Below are 17,956 nucleotides of genomic sequence, written 5' to 3' on the forward strand. Positions count from 1 at the left end.
CTCTGGTGGAGAGCTGAGAATAGGCTGCAGAGAGTAAAGGGTGGAAGCAAGGAGACGCTTCCCAAGTGGCACTAGTGGTAAAGAACCCTCCTGCCAAGGCAGGAGGCTTGAGAAACTCGGGTTTGATCCCTGGGTCGGGAACATCCCTTGGAGGACAGCACGGCGACCCACTCCAGTATTCTTGCCAGGGAAATCCCATGGACAGAGGAGCCTGGCGGGCTACAGTCCATAATGTGGCAAAGAGTCGGACACGACTGAGTGACTCAGCACACAGCCTGGAGATCCTCCCTCTGTGGCCCCGGGCAGGTTCAGAGAGGCTCAGCACCTTCCACACAGGAGGAGGGCAGGGCGGGGACCACAGGGTGAAAGCGACAGGGCCATCCATCGGAACCATCCAGAAGGAGAAAGCTGCCTTGGGGGTCATGATCACTCCACCATGTGAGATAATGCAAGCACAGGTTGGGTGGCTGCCGGGTCTGGATATCTTAGCAGGAACCGATGCTGCAGATGGGAGTTGAGGTAAGTGGCCCCTATACTTCATCGATCCTTTTATTTTTTTAAGCCACACCATGCACCTTGAGCGGTCTTTTAGTCCCCCGGCCTGGGATTGAAACCATGCCCCCTGCAGTGAAAGCATGGAGTCCGAACCCCTGGACCACCAGGGAATTTCCTTTCATTGACCCATTTAACAAATATTTTGGTACTTGCCTAGTGGTCCAGTGGCTGAGACTGGATGCTCCCAGTGCAGGGGGCCACGGGTTTAATCCCTGGTCAGGGAGCTGGATCCCACATGCCAGAACTAAAAGATCCTGCATGCCACAACTAAGACCCAGTGCAGCCAACTAAATTAAAAACAACAACAACAACAATTTCCTGAGGGCCCGCTATGGACCAGATGGTGGCCTTGGCTCTGAGGAGTATGTTCATAGCTGTACCGCTCTCCGCTGAGAACTATCATTCAAGCCTGAATCCTCGCATGTCCTCAGACCATCCAGAGATGTTTCCCGGCTAGAAACAGGAGACAGTTTTCTGGGGGCTTTGACGTTTATGTAGAATAATAATAACAGGACTAGCTGTACCGTTACCTAGTGTTCATCGTGTTCCAAGCATGATTCTAAGCGCTTTATGTATATTCGCTCACCTAATTCTCATCTCACCTACCTCGGTAGACCTGTGGTGAGGACCGAAGAGTAAATGTACATACTTACCACAGTGCCTGGCGTAAATCCGATGGAAGAGTTGTTATAATGATTACTATCTACTATGGTCCCCACTTTACAACCAAAAATTTGAGGTGTAGAGAAGTTAGCTAGCCGAAGTTCTCATGGTTCGCGAGCTGCCCACCCAGGCTGTCTTACTTCTAGCCACTTTTTACTGTGCAGGTAGAGCTTCCCTGCTAGCTCAGTTGGTAAGGAGTCCACCTGCAATGCAGGAGACCCCAGGTCGATTCCGGTGTCAGGAAGATGCCCTGGAGAAGGGAAAGGCTACCCACTCCAGTATTCTTGGGCTACCCTGGTGGTACAGACCGTAAAGAATCCACCTGCAATGCGGGAGACCTGGGTTCCGTCCCTGGGTTGGGAAGATCCCCTGGAGGAGGGCATGGCAACCCACTCCAGTATGCTTGCCTGAAGAGTCCTATGGACAGGGGAGCCTGGTGGGCTGCCGTCCATGGGTCACAAAGAGTCAGACACGACTGAGTGACAGTGACACAGCAGGTGACAGAGCTACCCAGCCTTTAGGTGTTACTTGCTGCTGCAGACAGAGGCTTATAGGCTCTCAGAAAGGTCAATACCTGGGAGTTTCTGCTCTGCTGCTTTCACTCACTCATCCTGATGGAAAGGTCCCCAGAGGACATCCCCTTGACCCTGTGTCCCCCTCTGGATGCCACCTTCCCTTAAGAGAGTCGTCCACACCTGCCTTTTCTCCCTCTTCCCCTCCCACTTGCCTCCAGCCCCTGCCTTTGGGCTCCTCCTCCCTCCCCACTTCTACCCCAGCCTCATCCCTGCCCTGACTCTGCTCTTTCCAAGGTCACTTGGCTCCCTCACTGCCAAATCCAACAACCATTTTGCAGTGTCCCCAGGGCCTTTGGACCTCTTTCTTTAAAAAAAAAAAAAAAAAAAAAATTTTTTTTTTTAAACTTATTTGGCCATGCTGGGTCTTAGCTGCCACACGTGGAATCTTTAGTTGCAGCATGTGAGATCTAGTTCCCTGACCAAGGATTGAACCTGGGCCCCCTGCATTCGCAGCGTAGACTTAACCCCTGGACCAGCAGGGAAGTCCCCTGGACCTCCTTCTTGAATCACTCTTTTCCTGCAAATCCAGGCTCTCCTTTCTCCCCGCTGCCAGTGACTCCCAGGCCCTGCCGTGGGAGCCTTTCCCCTCAGCCCCACCCCCGGTCCCTTCCTCAGCCCACTTCCCTTCTCACTCTACGGCAAGCTCCGGGCCCTGCCACTGCAGGGCTTCCTCTCCTGTATCTGTGCTGCTCTCGCTCAGAGCCGCACCCTGACCTCCCCGTCCGGAAAGTACCACAGCTCCGTTAACCCGGACGGAGCCAAAACAGAGCCCAGTGTTCCCGAGACTGCAGCTCACAGGCTCCCCCTCTAACCTGAACCTTCCCATGCTCCCCAGGCCCAGGAAGGGCACCGCCATCCAGACACTTGTGCCCTCGGAAAACAGTCGTCTTCAGCTCTTCCCCACTCCCCACTGCCCTCTGTGTGTTACCAAGGCCTGACCAGTTTGCTGCAGGAAAATGGGGCACAGGGAGATGGTCATGTGCCAGGCTTGGGTGAGCCTCTGGGTCAGACCACCAAGTGAGCGTCCTTGGCTTTGCGCGGGGAAAGAATCAACAGCGGCCCCGGTAAAGTGAAAGTAGGTTTATTGAGAGAGGTACACATTCCATCCGGAGTAGAAAATGGCAACCCACTCCAGTATTCTTCCCTGAAAACTCCCATGGACAGAGAAGCCTGGTGGGCTACAGCCCACCGGATAGAGCTGGACACGACTCAGCGCTGAGCACGCACGCATGCGCACATTCCCTAGACAGCATGTGGTGCGATGCATGAGCCACCACGAGCCAGCATGAGCCTGGTCTGTCTCAGAAGGTGAGAGCGGCCTCAGGGCAGGGGTCAAGTGGGAAAATGAGAGCTCCCCGGAATCTGGGGGGGTTCGTTTTTATGGGCTGGGTAATTCCACAGGCTAACAAGTGGGAGGGTTACTCCAACTGTTTCGGAGGAAGGGGTGGAGATTTCCAGAAATTGGACTACCCGCCCACTTCGTGGCTTGGGTGAGTCTGTCATGTAGCATATGTGAACCTATCTCAATGAGCGAGCTGTATTGTGAGGCTCCAGGTCCACTGGAAGTTAGTTAAATCTTCTGCCATCTCGAGTCTAGTTGGTTCTAACCAGTTTTTGTTGTATCCTCAGTGGCTATACCATCTTTTTAGTGGCTGTGCCCTGCCCCCTTCCCTCTTGTCTCTAGTTGATCTTGTAAGTATCCATCGCCATGGCCACAGCCCTGGTCTGACAAACATCACTTTAACACGTAGACTCCTGCATTAGCCTCTGGTATCCCTTGCAGCTAGAACTCCAACTTAAATGTACATGTGAATAAGTTGGGCCTTTTCAAAATCTTCTTGAGCAGTCTAGTCCAGGCCCATTATATCAGAATACCTGGCTGTGGGAAGGAGACATAAGCATTTTTTAAAAAGTGATTCCAATATGTATTCAAGGTTAAGAACCACTGTAATGGAGACTGTGAGCAGTAAAAACCTACGTCTGGGGCTCAAGTTAATTTAAATCATTGGTTCTTACACATCTGTGGGCATCAGAATCGCCTAACAAGCTCGTTAAAATACAAATTGCTGGGACTTGCCTTGTGGTCCAGTGGTGAAGACTCCACAGTCCCAATGTAGGGGGTCCTTCCTGGGTTTGATTCCTGGTCGGGGAACTAGATCCCACATGCCACAGAAAAAAAGATCCCATATATGGTGACTAAGATTCAGCACAACTAAATAAATAAATAAAAATAAGTATTAAAAGTAAACAGCTTGCAGGGCCCCCATCTCTGGAGTGTCTGAGTCAGCAGACAGGGGCGGTGGTGGGTGAAGTCTAAGAATCTGCATTTCTAATGATGCTGGTCCAGGGCCCACACACGGAGAACCACTACTTAAATGAGGAGGAAATGTATCATTTTACCAGGCCAGAGAGGCCCGGGGATAGGGAGCGAGGCACCAAGCAAGGCCAGGTGGATCTTCAATTGCAAAAGGAAGCTGGGCTTCCATTGCTTCTCTGGCTCTTGCTCACCTCTGATGAGACCAGGTTTCTAGCAGATGTTAACTTAAAATCATTGGTTAATGACTGACCCTGTTACCCCTCCAACCATACCTTTGCTCATGCCTTACTTTCCCTCCTGGAATTCCCTTTCATCCTGTTTCACCTGTTCTAAATGCCCACCCTTGAAGGTACAGCTGAATTTCACTGCCCTTCTGAACCCATCAGCGGATCTCCCTCCTGATCTGCCCAGTTTTCCCCCATTCTGCTTTGTGTCACGTTGTCCTTCTGAGGGTTGGTTTTGGATTCCAGCTGGGCTGTAGGACACTTGGGGGTAAAAACAAGGCCATTACCACAGCCCCGTGGCAAGGTCAGATGGATAAGGATCTCAGAGTGTAGCAGACCCTAGTTGGACTCTGGGTTTGATTCCTGGCTTCCTTGTTAATGTGGGGTAAGTTACTTGACCAGATCTGGTTAAAGTTATTTCATAGCATCATCTGTCTTAAAGGATCAACTGAGTTCAAGATGTCAAAGAATCCTGTACTCTCAACTGAACCAGAGCCCTATTCCTGCTTCTCCTTGTCCCCCACATCGATAGATTAGTGTCACAGACCTGCATCTGTCCCCAGGTTCACTTTTCATCTGTCTCACCTATGGAAAATCACTTAGTGAGCATCTCCTAGAGCCTCCGTCCCCTAATCTATGGGATGGCAATGTGAGAAGATTCGAAAAGTGCAAGCTCCTGGATCAACAAATGGCATCGGCAAAATGCTTGGTGAATGAAATTCTTAAAAGTACCACGTTGTCTCTAGGTGGTGGAGAAAGTGGTTCAGGACTGGGCCTTCAGTTCTAAACAGCAAATTAAGGAGGAAAGGCCCCAGAATGCTCTGGACACCCCGCTTCTGGCCCTCCCCACCCCACTGCCCACAGCTGAGTCAATGCCAGTCTCCCCTTCTCCCCTCACCAAGGACAAAAGGGAAGGAAGTGAGGCCACTTCATTTGCTCTCTGAGTGGATCTGTTTCCTCACCCGAGGTTGTGCGTGAGTCTGTCTGTCCTCTAGTCTCTGCAGCAGCCTCTGTGCTCCGAGGGTCCTTCTAGAGCCAGAGGGCCCCACTGCCAGGAGAGGCTCCCTGGTGGCCAGGAAAACGTTTGAATCTGGCAGCCCTGACTCTGGTACTTCCACTTGTTCTGGGATGTGGGAGTGGGAGGCCCATGGAGCACCTTTGTTTCTGGGAACATTCCCTCTACAGTAAGTGGGTCTGGTCTATCATTAGTCTTTCAGAATATCTTTTTTTTTTTTTTGGTGACTAAATTCTGCCAACTTCCTGGTTTTTTATATTGCACTATAGTTATGTTGCCATTGGGGGAACCTGGGGGAAGAGTCCGTGGACTTTCCTGTTCTTTTTTTTTTTTTTTCCAACTCCTTTTGAATCTATAATTCAAAATTTAAAGTGTGTTGTTAAAAATATTTTCACCACTTCCCTGGTGGTCCAGTGGCTAAGATTCCAAACTCCTAATGAAGGGGGCCTGGGTTCGATCCCTGGTCAGGGAACTAGATCCCACATGGTGCAATTAAAGATCCCCCATGCTGCAAATAAGACATGGAACAGCCAAATTAAAAAAAAAAAAAATCTTTTCAGCTTCCTTCCTACCATCAGGCCACCCCTGAGTCCGGGCTCTTATCACCTCCATCTTGGACTCTTGCAACCACTTCTTGGCTTTCCTTCTATCTTTATTTGGTCTTGACACACACATCCATAGAATCTCCAAGATACCAATTTTGATCTATCTTACCCTGAAATGACTAGCAGAACTAGCTAGTCTGAACTAGCTGAACTAACACTCAAGGCCCTCAAACACTTTTGCAATCTTCTTGTTTAGTTGCCGAGTTGTGTCCGACTCTTTTGCGACCCCACAGACTGTAGCCCGCCAGACTCCTCTGTCCATGGGATTTCCCAGGGCAAGAATACTGAAGTGGATTGCCATTTCCTTCTCCAGGGGATCTTACCGACCAAGGGATCAAACCTGCATCTCCTGCATTGGCAGGCAGATTCTTTACCACTGAGCCACCTGGGAAGCTACCGATTTTACCTGCTACTTTTTTTTTCTTGCCTGCACTGCCTGGTTTGCCAAATCTTAGTTACCAGACCAGGGATCCAACCCATGACCCCTGCGATGGAAATGTGAAGTCTTAACCACTGGCCTGCCAGGGAATTCCCTTACCGGCTTTTTATTTTACTCATACCCTGCCTCCACAAAGCATCCTCCTGCTCAAGTCTTTGCTGAGGCTGTCCCACCCCCTAATTCCAGAACTACCCTTTCCCTTCTCCATTAACAGTAGAAATCCACCTGAATTTCCCAATACTAAGACTTTCCCACCTGTTGAACGGGAATAATAATCGGACCCTTGCCTCCTTGAAAGGATCCAGTGTGATGACGGCTGGAATAATGCCGTTACTAACGATTATCAGTAAAGTAGTCAAGGGAAGGCCTGAGCCTGGACTACTCGGACTACATTTCTTGCCCCGCAACGCTTCCGCGATCACACAGCCTCAAAGGCCAGGCCCCGCCCTTCCGGGGGCCCAACGATCATGGCCCCGCCTCTGGAGACTCACCGACTACCAGGCCACGCCCCTCGGAACTGGACAGCGACCAGGCCACGCCCCTCGGGACGCACCAAACGGCCGGGTCCCGCCCCGCGTGCGTGCGCGTCCCCGCGTAGACGTGCAGGCGTCCGCCAGGCCAGAGGCTGAGGTGGCAGTGGCCCTGCAGACATGGAGCTGCCGCAGATGCCGGAGCTGATGGGCCTGTCGCTGTTGCTCGGGCTGCTGGCCCTCGTGGCGACGGCGGCGGTAGCGCGGGGGTGGCTGCGCGCGGAGGAGGAGACGAACGGCCGGTCCGCCGGTGAGTGTGGCGGGGACGGTTAGGGGCGACCCGCGAGACCTCGCTCCCCGGCCTCCTCGGGGGTCCGACCCACCGTTCCGGCCTGTGGGGGTGTCAATGACCCGCTCTCCCCGCCTCATTTTCTCCTCTATGACACGAGTTTCGCTTCCCGAGAGTAGGGGCCGCCTTGCCCGGCCCGTCGCGTCCCTTTGGGACGATCTGTTAGAACCTGGGTCCCGCGCGGCTGTGCGCTCTCTCCGTGGCCGAAACCAAGCCGCCTTCCCTCGGAGCACAGCTGAGAGGCCGCTCAGAAACTCTCCCGCGCGCTCCTTGTTCGTTATTTTATGAAAACGGGGAGGAAGGGACAGAGACATCCATTATGAACGCTCTGGTCTACCGACAAACAGCATTTATTGAATGTTTACTATCTCCTGTAGGCTTTGGGGTCTTTGGGGAGTCCAATGTCGGGTAAAGAACGTCTGAAAATGTAAGTGGAAAATATAGTGTCGTGGGTTTCATAGATCAGTATTAGAATACTAGTACTAGCTCAGTACTAGTACTCCCACGGGTGGGAGTGGTCAACCCCTCTTTTGTCGGTGGCGGGCAGGGGTCAAGTAAAGAACCCTGAAGGTGGGGTCTTCAAGGATCTGTTTAATGGTTTGCCAGGACGGCCAAGAGAAGGAGAATACTCCTGGCAATAGCAATGTGCACGAAGCCGAGGAGTCCTGAAACAGCGTTTGGTTTGACTGTGATGTGAGAGGAGAGGAGTGGGCTTGTTAGACAAGGCTGAAGAGGCAAGCAGAGGGCAGATTTGCCTTTGTAACAGTAGCCTCCGGAGTTTTCTTCCTGTAAGAATTGAGCATCTGTAGCGATCTGACACATGCCCGCTTTCACCTGTCCTGATTCTCAATTAAATAAGCTATTTTATACAAAAATGACTGGCACCCTTTTCAGCACAGGGGACATGCTCAACACATGTTGACTACCTCTCATTGTTGGGTTCTCTCTGGGATTCCCTCTGAGCCTTTTTTAGTGCTTGTTTTGGGTACTATGCTTGTCATTTTGTATATATTATCTCACCCAATTCTCAACTTTTCTTTTAGAAAAGCCAAGGCCCAGAGCAATTAAGTAACTTAACCTGAGACCAGCGTCAGCAGCTTCTGCAGTGCACATTGTCCTTCACTTAGAGAGGTCTGGTTAAGAATCTGCTCTCCACTGGCTTTTCAGTGAACCTACTGAGCCCGCCTGCCCAGAGAGGGCGCCTTCTCTAATGTGCAGTGAGGTGCTATGTGGTTATGTTACAGATACTAATAGCAAGCAGCCTCCCCAGGATCACTCAGTGATAGAGCCATAGTCCACACCCAGGTCTGATTCCAAAGCTTCTGTTTTTTTCCCCTGTATCCCTCTCTCTTCTCGAGGACAGGGTCATCTCTTGTGCCTCTCCACTCAATGCCCGGCCAGTCATCGTTGGTCACTGAGTGCTCACTGAGCCAGTAAATGAATGGTTGACCTGGCCCTTCCTTATAGGCCAAAAAGCAAACGGATGCCCACCTGACAAGTCCTTGAAATCCAAGAAGCAGAAACCGCAACAGCGGATTCGCAAGGAGAAGCCTCAGCAACACAACTTCACCCACCGCCTTCTGGCTGCAGCATTGAAGGTACACGGGTACCCAGGCACCGCACGTATATATAGTCACGGCCCCGCAGACTTCTCCTTTGTAGGATTCTGTGCATGTTACAGACTCTTCTGCCTCTGACCCAGATCAGGGGGGACGCCCTGTCCCATCTCTTCTCCTGACATCCCATCAGCAGCTTGCTGTTGATCTAAGCAACAGGGCCCCTGAGTCATGGTTGCACGGTTTCCCGCATTTGCCCAGGGGGTTCCCGTTCATACTTGCTGCTGCCCTTGCCCTAGAGCCACAGTGGGAACATAACTTGCATGGACTTCAGCAGCAATGGCAAGTACCTGGCTACCTGTGCAGATGACCGTACCGTCCGCATCTGGAGCACAAAGGACTTCCTGCAGCGGGAGCACCGCAGCATGAGAGCCAACGTGGAGCTGGACCATGCCATCCTGGTGCGCTTCAGCCCTGACTGCAGGTGGGACAGGATGGAGCCCCAGGTGTTCCCGCAGAAGCCCTGACCCAGGCCTCGGTCCTTCCCATGCCTGGTTTGGGATAGTGAGGGGGCGACCCAGGGTCTTCCTTGTGGTGGCAGAAGGGAACATCCAGACAGCTTGAACACTGAGGCCCCCTGGAGGGTTATGCAGCTACCTAACAAGGAAGTAGAGTGGGGAAAATCTGTTCCTATTTGGGAAGTACCAAAGCCGACTGATTTCCAGATTAGTCTTGGAAGCTCTCATGGTTTTCTAAACCCTAGAGAGAAGCTAAAGGAGCCAGAACTATGAGAGTCCTAACCTTCTAAGGAGTTTTACGAGATTCTGAATTAAGGGTTGTGAGGCTGGACTCTAGGTCCTGAAAGGAGATCTTGATTTTCCTTAAAGCCTATCTATCATAGGACCTCACACAAACAGGTCTCCGTGTCTGAAGGAGTGAGAGACTTGTCTACTCCCTGTTTCTAGAGCATTCATTGTCTGGCTGGCCAATGGAGACACCCTCCGTATCTTCAAGATGATGAAACGAGACGATGGGGGCTATACTTTCACAGCCACCCCGGAGGACTTTCCTAAAAAGCACAAGGCACCCATTGTCAACATTGGCATCGCTGACACAGGTGAGAGGCATTCAGAGGATGGAGCTTGCCCCAGGCAAGAGGGAATGGACTGTTGTATTCACTGAAGGAGTGAATGCAGCCTGAGAGGTATGCTCAGTTCTGGTGTGACCAGAGGGACCTCGTCTGGACTTCCCTGGAGTCCTGGGAGCCACAGCAAGTCCCCAGGAGAGGCAGATAATCACCATAGTCTTCAGTCATACCCTTATCTGTGGCCACCCTTGGTGCGGGAGGGAGCGTGATACGAAGGGCAGCAGACGCCTTCATAAGTCAGTGACCAGGTCATTGACCTCAGCTCATGTTACGCCCCCTCACTCCCAGGGAAGTTCATCATGACTGCTTCCAGTGACACGACCATCCTCATTTGGAATCTGAAAGGCCAGGTGCTGTCCACCATCAACACCAACCACATGAACAATACATATGCTGCTATATCCCCTTGTAGCAGGTAAGGAAGAGGGGAGTCTGGCATCAGATGTGGGCTGAGGTTGGAGCTGGGGGCTAGGGTGGAGAGAGAGTAGAGAGCCAACTTCGAGTAGCAGAAAGAGCAGGCATGTGAAATCAGGACACCTAGATTCAAGTCCTTAGTTTCTACTTCCTCATTTAAAGCATATAAAGGGTTGGGGCGGGGGTCCTATGTATCTTATAGCTGTGAGGATGAACTGAGGTCATGTATAAATGCACTTTTAAAAGACAGTGTTATTTAGATACATGACTATGAACCCTCTCAGGAAAGGGGTTTAGTGGATCTGCAGAAAAAACTGCCCTTAAAATTAAGTTTTAAAGGAATCTGGGTTGTCTGGCAGGTTTGTAGCCTCATGTGGCTTCACCCCAGATGTAAAAGTTTGGGAAGTCTGCTTTGGGAAGAAAGGGGACTTCCAGGAGGTTGTGCGAGCATTTGAACTGAAGGGCCACTCTGCAGCCGTGCACTTCTTCGCTTTCTCCAATGACTCCCGGAGGTGAGCGAATCCTCTCTGATTTCTTACCAGTTTCTTACCAAGACTCCCAGCCCCTCTTGTCAACCAGGGGCCTCCAGCCATTCTCTGCAGCAGCTGTGCGGTGGGTGGGTTTTCCGGCCCTCAGCAGGAAGTAGACATATCAGTGGAATTGGCTTCCCAGCTAGCGTCCCCAAGTGCTGTCCCAGCGCCCTCCTGTCCAGGGTGTGTGAGGCTAGAGCCCTGACTTTCCATGCTGCAGGATGGCCTCTGTCTCCAAGGACGGCACGTGGAAACTGTGGGACACAGACGTGGAATACAAGAAGCAGCAGGACCCCTACTTGCTGAGGACAGGCCGCTTTGAAGAAGCGAGCACCGTGCCGTGCCGCCTGGCGCTCTCCCCTGATGCCCAGGTCTTGGCCTTGGCCAGTGGCAGCAGTATTCATCTCTACAACACCCGGCGGGGTGAGAAGGAGGAGTGCTTCGAGCAGGTCCACGGGGAGTGTATCAGTGACTTGTCCTTTGACATCACTGGCCGGCTTCTGGCCTCCTGTGGGGACCGGGCAGTGCGGCTCTTCCACAACACGCCTGGCTACCGGGCAGTAGTGGAGGAAATGCAGGCCCTCCTGAAGCGAGCCTCCAACGAAAGCACCCGCCAGAGGCTTCAACAGCAGCTGACGCAGGCCCAGGAGGCCCTGAAGAACCTGGGGGCCTTGAAGAAATGACTCTGGGAGGAGGGGCAGTAGGAAGGATCTGACCTGCTGCTGCCTCCACTGCTGCCCTTTCCCCAGTACTCCCCAGCTGGAAGCCTTTTGAAAGGAGTGTCCTGGTTTTCCTAATGGCAGCTTCTCTCTCCTTTTCCCCATTGAAACTGTTCCAGCCTACTCAGATCTCTCTTCTTGCTGGTGGTGACTCCTGGCCTACTTGACGATCTCCCAGGCTAATGACCAAGGTGCTTTTCTTTTTCCTGGGCCCAAGGGGTGGAGTCTGTCTTCACCAAGCACTGAGGAGAGTGGTAATTAGAAAAGAGAGAGCACATGGTCTTTGACCTTGGGGCAACACACCCTGCTATCCAAAGGAGCTTGTAATTATGGACGCAAAACCCAGGGAAGACCCGAGTGCTAACCAGCAGTCTTGCAGGGGTGGGAGACTGAGATTCCTTCCTATTCCAGAACTGGGGAGTGGCTCAGGGAAAGGCTGATCTTAACCCAGGCAAAGCGCCTAACTTCATCCCGAAGTAATTACGGGATTTCATTCTGTGCCTCAGTTTTCTTATTTGTCAAATGGAGAATAATTATCTTTTGACCTCCTTCCTAGATTTGGAAGAAAAGTGGAAAAGAGTCATAAACTCTTACTGTTGTCCAATATCATTTATTAACTACTGAGTAAACCTGGCACTCAAATAGGGCAGTTTGAATCTCTTGGGAAAGCTAAGTTTCTGGGATTTGATTGATAGTACATTTCATATCTCCTTCTGCCTTAAGTTGGGTAGAGGAATCACAGAATCCCAAGATAGGGCTCTTCTCTTCCAGGAGGTTATATCCTGTTTGAGGAGAACTTCTTTTCAGTTCATCCAACATTTGAGTGCTTATTCTGTGCCCAGAATAGCACGGACACTGGAGATGAATATGAATAAGACATGATTTCTGCCATCAAAGATGGCTGGTGGAAGAGAGGTACGCATGTCTGTGAAGTGTTTCTTGTTAGTTTACTCACAGCTGGAGAAGGCTGTTGTAAAAGTCAAGGCAAGAGAGAGGACTGAATCAGGACAGAGGCAATGGCGTTGAAGGGATAGATTGAATAGATGGGCTATTTAGAAGTTCACATTTTTGGACTTTGAGGACTGCTTGGATGGGAGAGGTAAGGGAAATGAGGAATCTAGGAAGACTTGAGCCTCAGCAAAATTTATCCAAAATAAATTCTTCCCTCTCCCTAAAACTTGGACCTCCCCTAATCACCCCCAACTCATATAAACATGTGAACAAAGCACAGCCATGGAGTTATCCTCAGTTACGCCCTTTTCTTCACTCCCTCTGCCCTACTACACGACTGCCATCCACCCCAGCAGAAAATGCTTTGGGCTCCATGGCAGTAAGGCCTGAACCCGTTACTTCTCTCCATCTCTTCTGATACCATCCTGGTCCTAGCCACTGTCACCTAAAGGGCCACGATAATGTAGCTTCCTCATTGGCCTTCCTGCTTCCTGGCTTGCCTCGTCAAGTACTCTTGTACATAGCAGGGCGATCTCTGAAGAATATAAAGCAGATCACATCATTCCCAAGTTAAAACCCTCCCAAGACTCCCCATCACACTTGGAATAAAATCCAAAATTCTCACCGTAGCGTACAAGGCCCTGTGTAATCCGGGTTCTTCCTCTTTCTGTGACCTTGTTACCACTCTCCCAGCTGTGCCATGCCTCCAACCAGGCCAGGTTATTTCCAGCTTCAGAGGGGACTTGTGCCTCTGTTCTTCCCTCTGCTTAGAAGCATTTTCCCCTTCTCTTGGCAGGCTTGCCATGCTTCTCATAATTCAGTTCTCAGTTTCAGTTACACTTTAGAGACCCTCCTGACCACTCTAGTCTGAAGTAGCCCTTTCCACCAGTCATATCACATCCATCACATTAGCTCATTTTACTTTAGTTTGAATTACTTAATGCTATCTGAAATTATCTTGTTTGGATATTTGTTGGCTTCAGGGGTGTCAGGTGGGTAATAGAAGTAGGTAAATTGGGCCAGTTGTCTGGGTGAAAGTAGGAAAAGGTGGGAACTGAAGTCACCTCTAGAGGGCCTGGGTCAGGGTCAGGGGTGGCTGCGACTTAATATTCAGGAATCCAGCAGAAGTTGCCCGTTTCCGAGAAGCCAGAAGTTGGCAATTTATTATAAAAAGGAAAACGTGAGCACTGTAGGAACCAAACAACGCTAATGGCAGGGTGCAGCCCAGCAGTCTCTCATTGGCAGCCTGGGGACTGTTCATTAAGCCACTGGAATGTGACAGGAGTCCTTGTCTGATTTGCTGTGTATCCCACACACAGTACCTGGAATAGAGTAAGCGCTCAATAAATGTTGAACTCGAACCAGGGCAGCTAACAGAAATCTCAGTACCCTCTGTGTACTGTGGTTTTGTGTTCCCAGTTAGCACTGTGGTTTGATGTTCCTGAGAATAGACTTAGGACTGATAATGTTGTACACCTGGGTCCTGGTGACACTGTGCCTTCTGATTGTCAGAAGAATGAGACTAAAACTCTTCTCACTTCTGCTTGGTTCTGGCTTTACTCTCATTGCTTATCCAGGAGGGGCAGTGATCACAGAAAGTTGAGTTACTGAAGTCAGAAGTCTTTGGTTCCAGTTTCGGCTGGGGCACTTATTGAACATTACACTTTAGAGACCCTCCTGACCACTCTAGTCTGAAGTAGCCCTTTCCACCAGTCATATCACATCCATCACTTTAGCTCATTTTACTTTAGTTTGAATTACTTAATGCTATCTGAAATTATCTTGTTTGGATATTTGTTGGCTTCAGGGGTGTCAGGTGGGTAATAGAAGTAGGTGAATTGGGCCAGTTGTCTGGGTGAAAGAAGGAAAAGGTGGGAACTGAAGTCACCTCTAGAGGGCCTGGGTCAGGGTCAGGGGTGGCTGCGACTTAATATTCAGGAATCCAGCAGAAGTTGCCCGTTTCCAAGAAGCCAGAAGTTGGCAATTTATTATAAAAAGGAAAACGTGAGCACTGTAGGAACCAAACAACGCTAATGGCAGGGTGCAGCCCAGCAGTCTCTCATTGGCAGCCTGGGGACTGTTCATTAAGCCACTGGAATGTGACAGGAGTCCTTGTCTGATTTGCTGTGTATCCCACACACAGTACCTGGAATAGAGTAAGCGCTCAATAAATGTTGAACTCGAACCAGGGCAGCTAACAGAAATCTCAGTACCCTCTGTGTACTGTGGTTTTGTGTTCCCAGTTAGCACTGTGGTTTGATGTTCCTGAGAATAGACTTAGGACTGATAATGTTGTACACCTGGGTCCTGGTGACACTGTGCCTTCTGATTGTCAGAAGAATGAGACTAAAACTCTTCTCACTTCTGCTTGGTTCTGGCTTTACTCTCATTGCTTATCCAGGAGGGGCAGTGATCACAGAAAGCTGAGTTACTGAAGTCAGAAGTCTTTGGTTCCAGTTTCGGCTGGGGCACTTATTGAACAGACACATCACTTCACTTCTCTGAGTTTGTTTCCTCATCTGTAAAATGGGAATAAATCCAGCCCTGCATGCCTTGCCAGGGTTATGAATTTCTATTAAAATGAATGAAAACACTAGAAAAGTCATTACATAGATGTCCCGGGGACAGAAAACAGCTCCTCTCACTAAAGATGAGACTGCTTCCCTTGTCAGCATGGCGAAAGTTACCTGCATATTCATGTAGCCCAGAGGCCACTATGTTTTTTTGATAAAAAATCCTTGTGTGTGAAGGCAGTGTTAATACTTTAATATTACTATTTCAATTTCTGTGGGTTTGCAAGTTTTCAGAATAACAATTTGGGGAAATTAAAAAATGGTGTATAGATTATTTTTATCAGTCATTAAAAATAAAAATACTTAAAGCACAAAAGTGCACATCTGAAGGTCTGTTGATAGTCTTCATCAATTTCAATTAAGGTAATAAGACTTATCTTTAAAAGATGTTCTATAATTGGAGATTATAGCAGGTAAGTAGGAAACACCTACTGTTGTGATGAATTATCAGTGATGATATGTGATATCATAGACCCAACAGTGCCCCAAATTGGCCACGTGTCTAGAAATTTAATAATTTGGGATTCATGTTCTCTACAAAATTCCAGAAATATGAATCTTCCAGGTGAGCATGACTTGATTTCAGCACACAGCTCTTGAGACTGAGGCCCACTGATGACACAGGTTGGCACTGCAGAATCAGCCACAGAAACTGAAAGCATAATTCATAAACACAGACCTAGGAACACCTTGTGAGACTGTGACTGTATGAAGCTTTATTTCTTCAAGCTTCCAATTCTGATCCCAGAGTTCAGGGCAGTAGGAAAATGAGTGTGATCTCCAGTTGCTTTCTATTCAATAGACATACCCAGTCTAAGTGTATTTGCATTTTCTTGTTCACTTTGATAGTGGCTCACATTGAGTGCTAAGCCTTGAATCCCTACCATCTCACTATTGTTTCTGCCTCAGGAAACAACCCCATCTTAGTGTTTATCTGGTGAACTACCACCTCCCCAAATCTTTATCTGTACAATTTATAGAGGATAAGCCTTGACCCTCCATGAAAGGTGAAAGTGTTAGTTACTCAGTCATGTCCAACTCTTTGCAACCCCATGGACTGCAGCACACCAGGCTCCTCTGTCCATGGAATTCTCCAGGCAAGAATGGTAGGCATATAACCAATCAGCAGACTCCTGGACTTTGCTGGAGTTTAGAAAAAACTGAAAATATGTTTAATTTTCTGCTAGAATTGCTTAATAAGTAGAATGTAAAGTTGTTAACTGTGTAGTCCTGCCCAAGAATGAAGCCAACACAGGAAAGCAGCCAAAGAGACCGCAGGCTGAGGATGCTTCTTGTTTCAGCTGCTGGATCCAGACACCTGAGGTTGCCACCGCTGGACAACCAAGTTACTAAGAGCCAAGAAAGTCCTGTGTATGACTGTCAATTTGAATTGGAATACTCTTGCAACTGAGAGAGCCTTGACATCAATATTATTAGGGAGTCTAATTGCCCAACACACATAACCAATAAAAGGCTTGCCCAGACCTTTGAGTTTAGGCCTATCTAGGAACTCACAATAAATACATTCCTTTAACCAACATGTGTAAAGCCAGAGACAGGAATACAGATGGAGACCCACATGCTGTGCAAGTCTTACTATCCGTAATAAATTAAGGTGCGCTCCAGTATGTGCTGTCCTCCCGTGATACAGCGTCCTGGAAGGCCGTGTTCAAATTTAGAATCCTCACTCAGGTCTGTGCCACAGTGTGTTGTCAAAGGTGACCAGCCCATGATCAAGGCTGCTCTCCTTTGCCCACCGGGTTCTTTTCCACACTGCAAGGGACACCCCAGCCGACACCTCATATGCTGTTATATCCCTGTGAGACAAACACCCACCACCCCTTGGCCACCAACCACTCAGGCCTCAGGCTGTGCGCCAGGGCAGTGCCACCTCTGTGAGGATGGACCCAGGGGAGAGGCTCGTACAAGCCCTTGAAGCAGGCTTATGTCTGTTTGGACAGGGAGTCCAGTGTCTGGTGGATGGGATGGTGACCGCTTGCACCAGGTGGTCACATCTCCCTGGTCTTGCAACTGTGCCTCGTGGGGAGGGGCATGGCAGGGCAGGGCCAGGATGGGTCCCTCTGGAGGAGTCATCTTGCCCACATCTGACACTGTTAACCATTCTGTTGACCACACTTCATCTTTTCCCTGCAATTTCAAGTTCACTAAGCTAAACTCTTCTCAACACATCAGACATGAAAAACAGTATTTTATTGTGAGTTCCTGGACGTTCAGCCAGGTATGTATCAGAATTTTTTTTTTTTTTTTTTTAATGGTCACTCCACATGGCATGTGGGATCTTAGTTCCCCAACCAGTGATTGGACCCACACCCCCTGCATTGGAAACTCAGTCTTAACCACTGGACTGCCAGGGAAGTCCCAAGGGGAGACTTTTTTTAAAGAGAAGTATGTCATCAGAGGGCATTTGTGCAGGCTTCGGGGAATAGTTGGCAGTTGCTCATTTTGACCACTCTTACATAAAGCATCAATAGGAGGTAGGTGGGGAATGTAGGGTCAGGTGGACAAACGTGAGCGGGAATCAGGAGGATCACTGGGTCTTCAGAGCAGGGAAGGCCCGAGGAAGGTGGTGACTGGCAGGGTGGGTTGGAGGAGAGCGGGGCGCAGGAGGCTAACACTGCTGGGAGGAGCAGTGGGCTGTGGAGCAGGGAAGCTATAGATAAGAAACCTCAGGGGGGGAGCTGGCCAGGACTTGGACAGGTTGAGAGAGAACAGAATCATAACTGCAGGGTGCTGTGTGCCTAGACCAGGGGGCCCTAAGAAGAATACTAGAGAATTCCAGAGAGCTGGCCTCTGTCACAACACTTAGCAAGCTCTGCCTTTGAATTTTCTTTTC

The 17,956-nt window shown here is 49.7% G+C and overlaps 1 protein-coding gene across 4 annotated transcripts; it reads left to right on the forward strand.

Moving 5' to 3' along the window:
• Positions 1–6,991: 6,991 nt before the first annotated feature.
• TBL2 (transducin beta like 2) lies at positions 6,992–15,418 on the forward strand. Of its 4 annotated transcripts, none has more exons than XM_020896844.2 (7): positions 6,992–7,173; positions 8,680–8,810; positions 9,068–9,252; positions 9,734–9,885; positions 10,204–10,330; positions 10,689–10,841; positions 11,080–15,418. In XM_020896844.2, the coding sequence occupies exons 1-7, from the start codon at positions 7,044–7,046 to the stop codon at positions 11,540–11,542; spliced, it is 1,341 nt and encodes a 446-aa protein (XP_020752503.1). In that variant the 5' UTR covers positions 6,992–7,043; the 3' UTR covers positions 11,543–15,418. The 4 variants fall into 4 exon arrangements, with proteins under 4 accessions (XP_020752503.1, XP_070316330.1, XP_070316329.1 ...); XM_070460229.1 differs by lacking the exon at positions 6,992–7,173 and adding an exon at positions 7,193–7,639 and having other exon boundaries at positions 9,030–9,252; XM_070460228.1 differs by lacking the exon at positions 6,992–7,173 and adding an exon at positions 7,193–7,639.
• The last annotated feature ends 2,538 nt before the right edge of the window (positions 15,419–17,956 follow it).

This window comes from Odocoileus virginianus, chromosome 33, assembly GCF_023699985.2.
Source record: "Odocoileus virginianus isolate 20LAN1187 ecotype Illinois chromosome 33, Ovbor_1.2, whole genome shotgun sequence".
Lineage (NCBI taxonomy): Eukaryota > Metazoa > Chordata > Mammalia > Artiodactyla > Cervidae > Odocoileus > Odocoileus virginianus.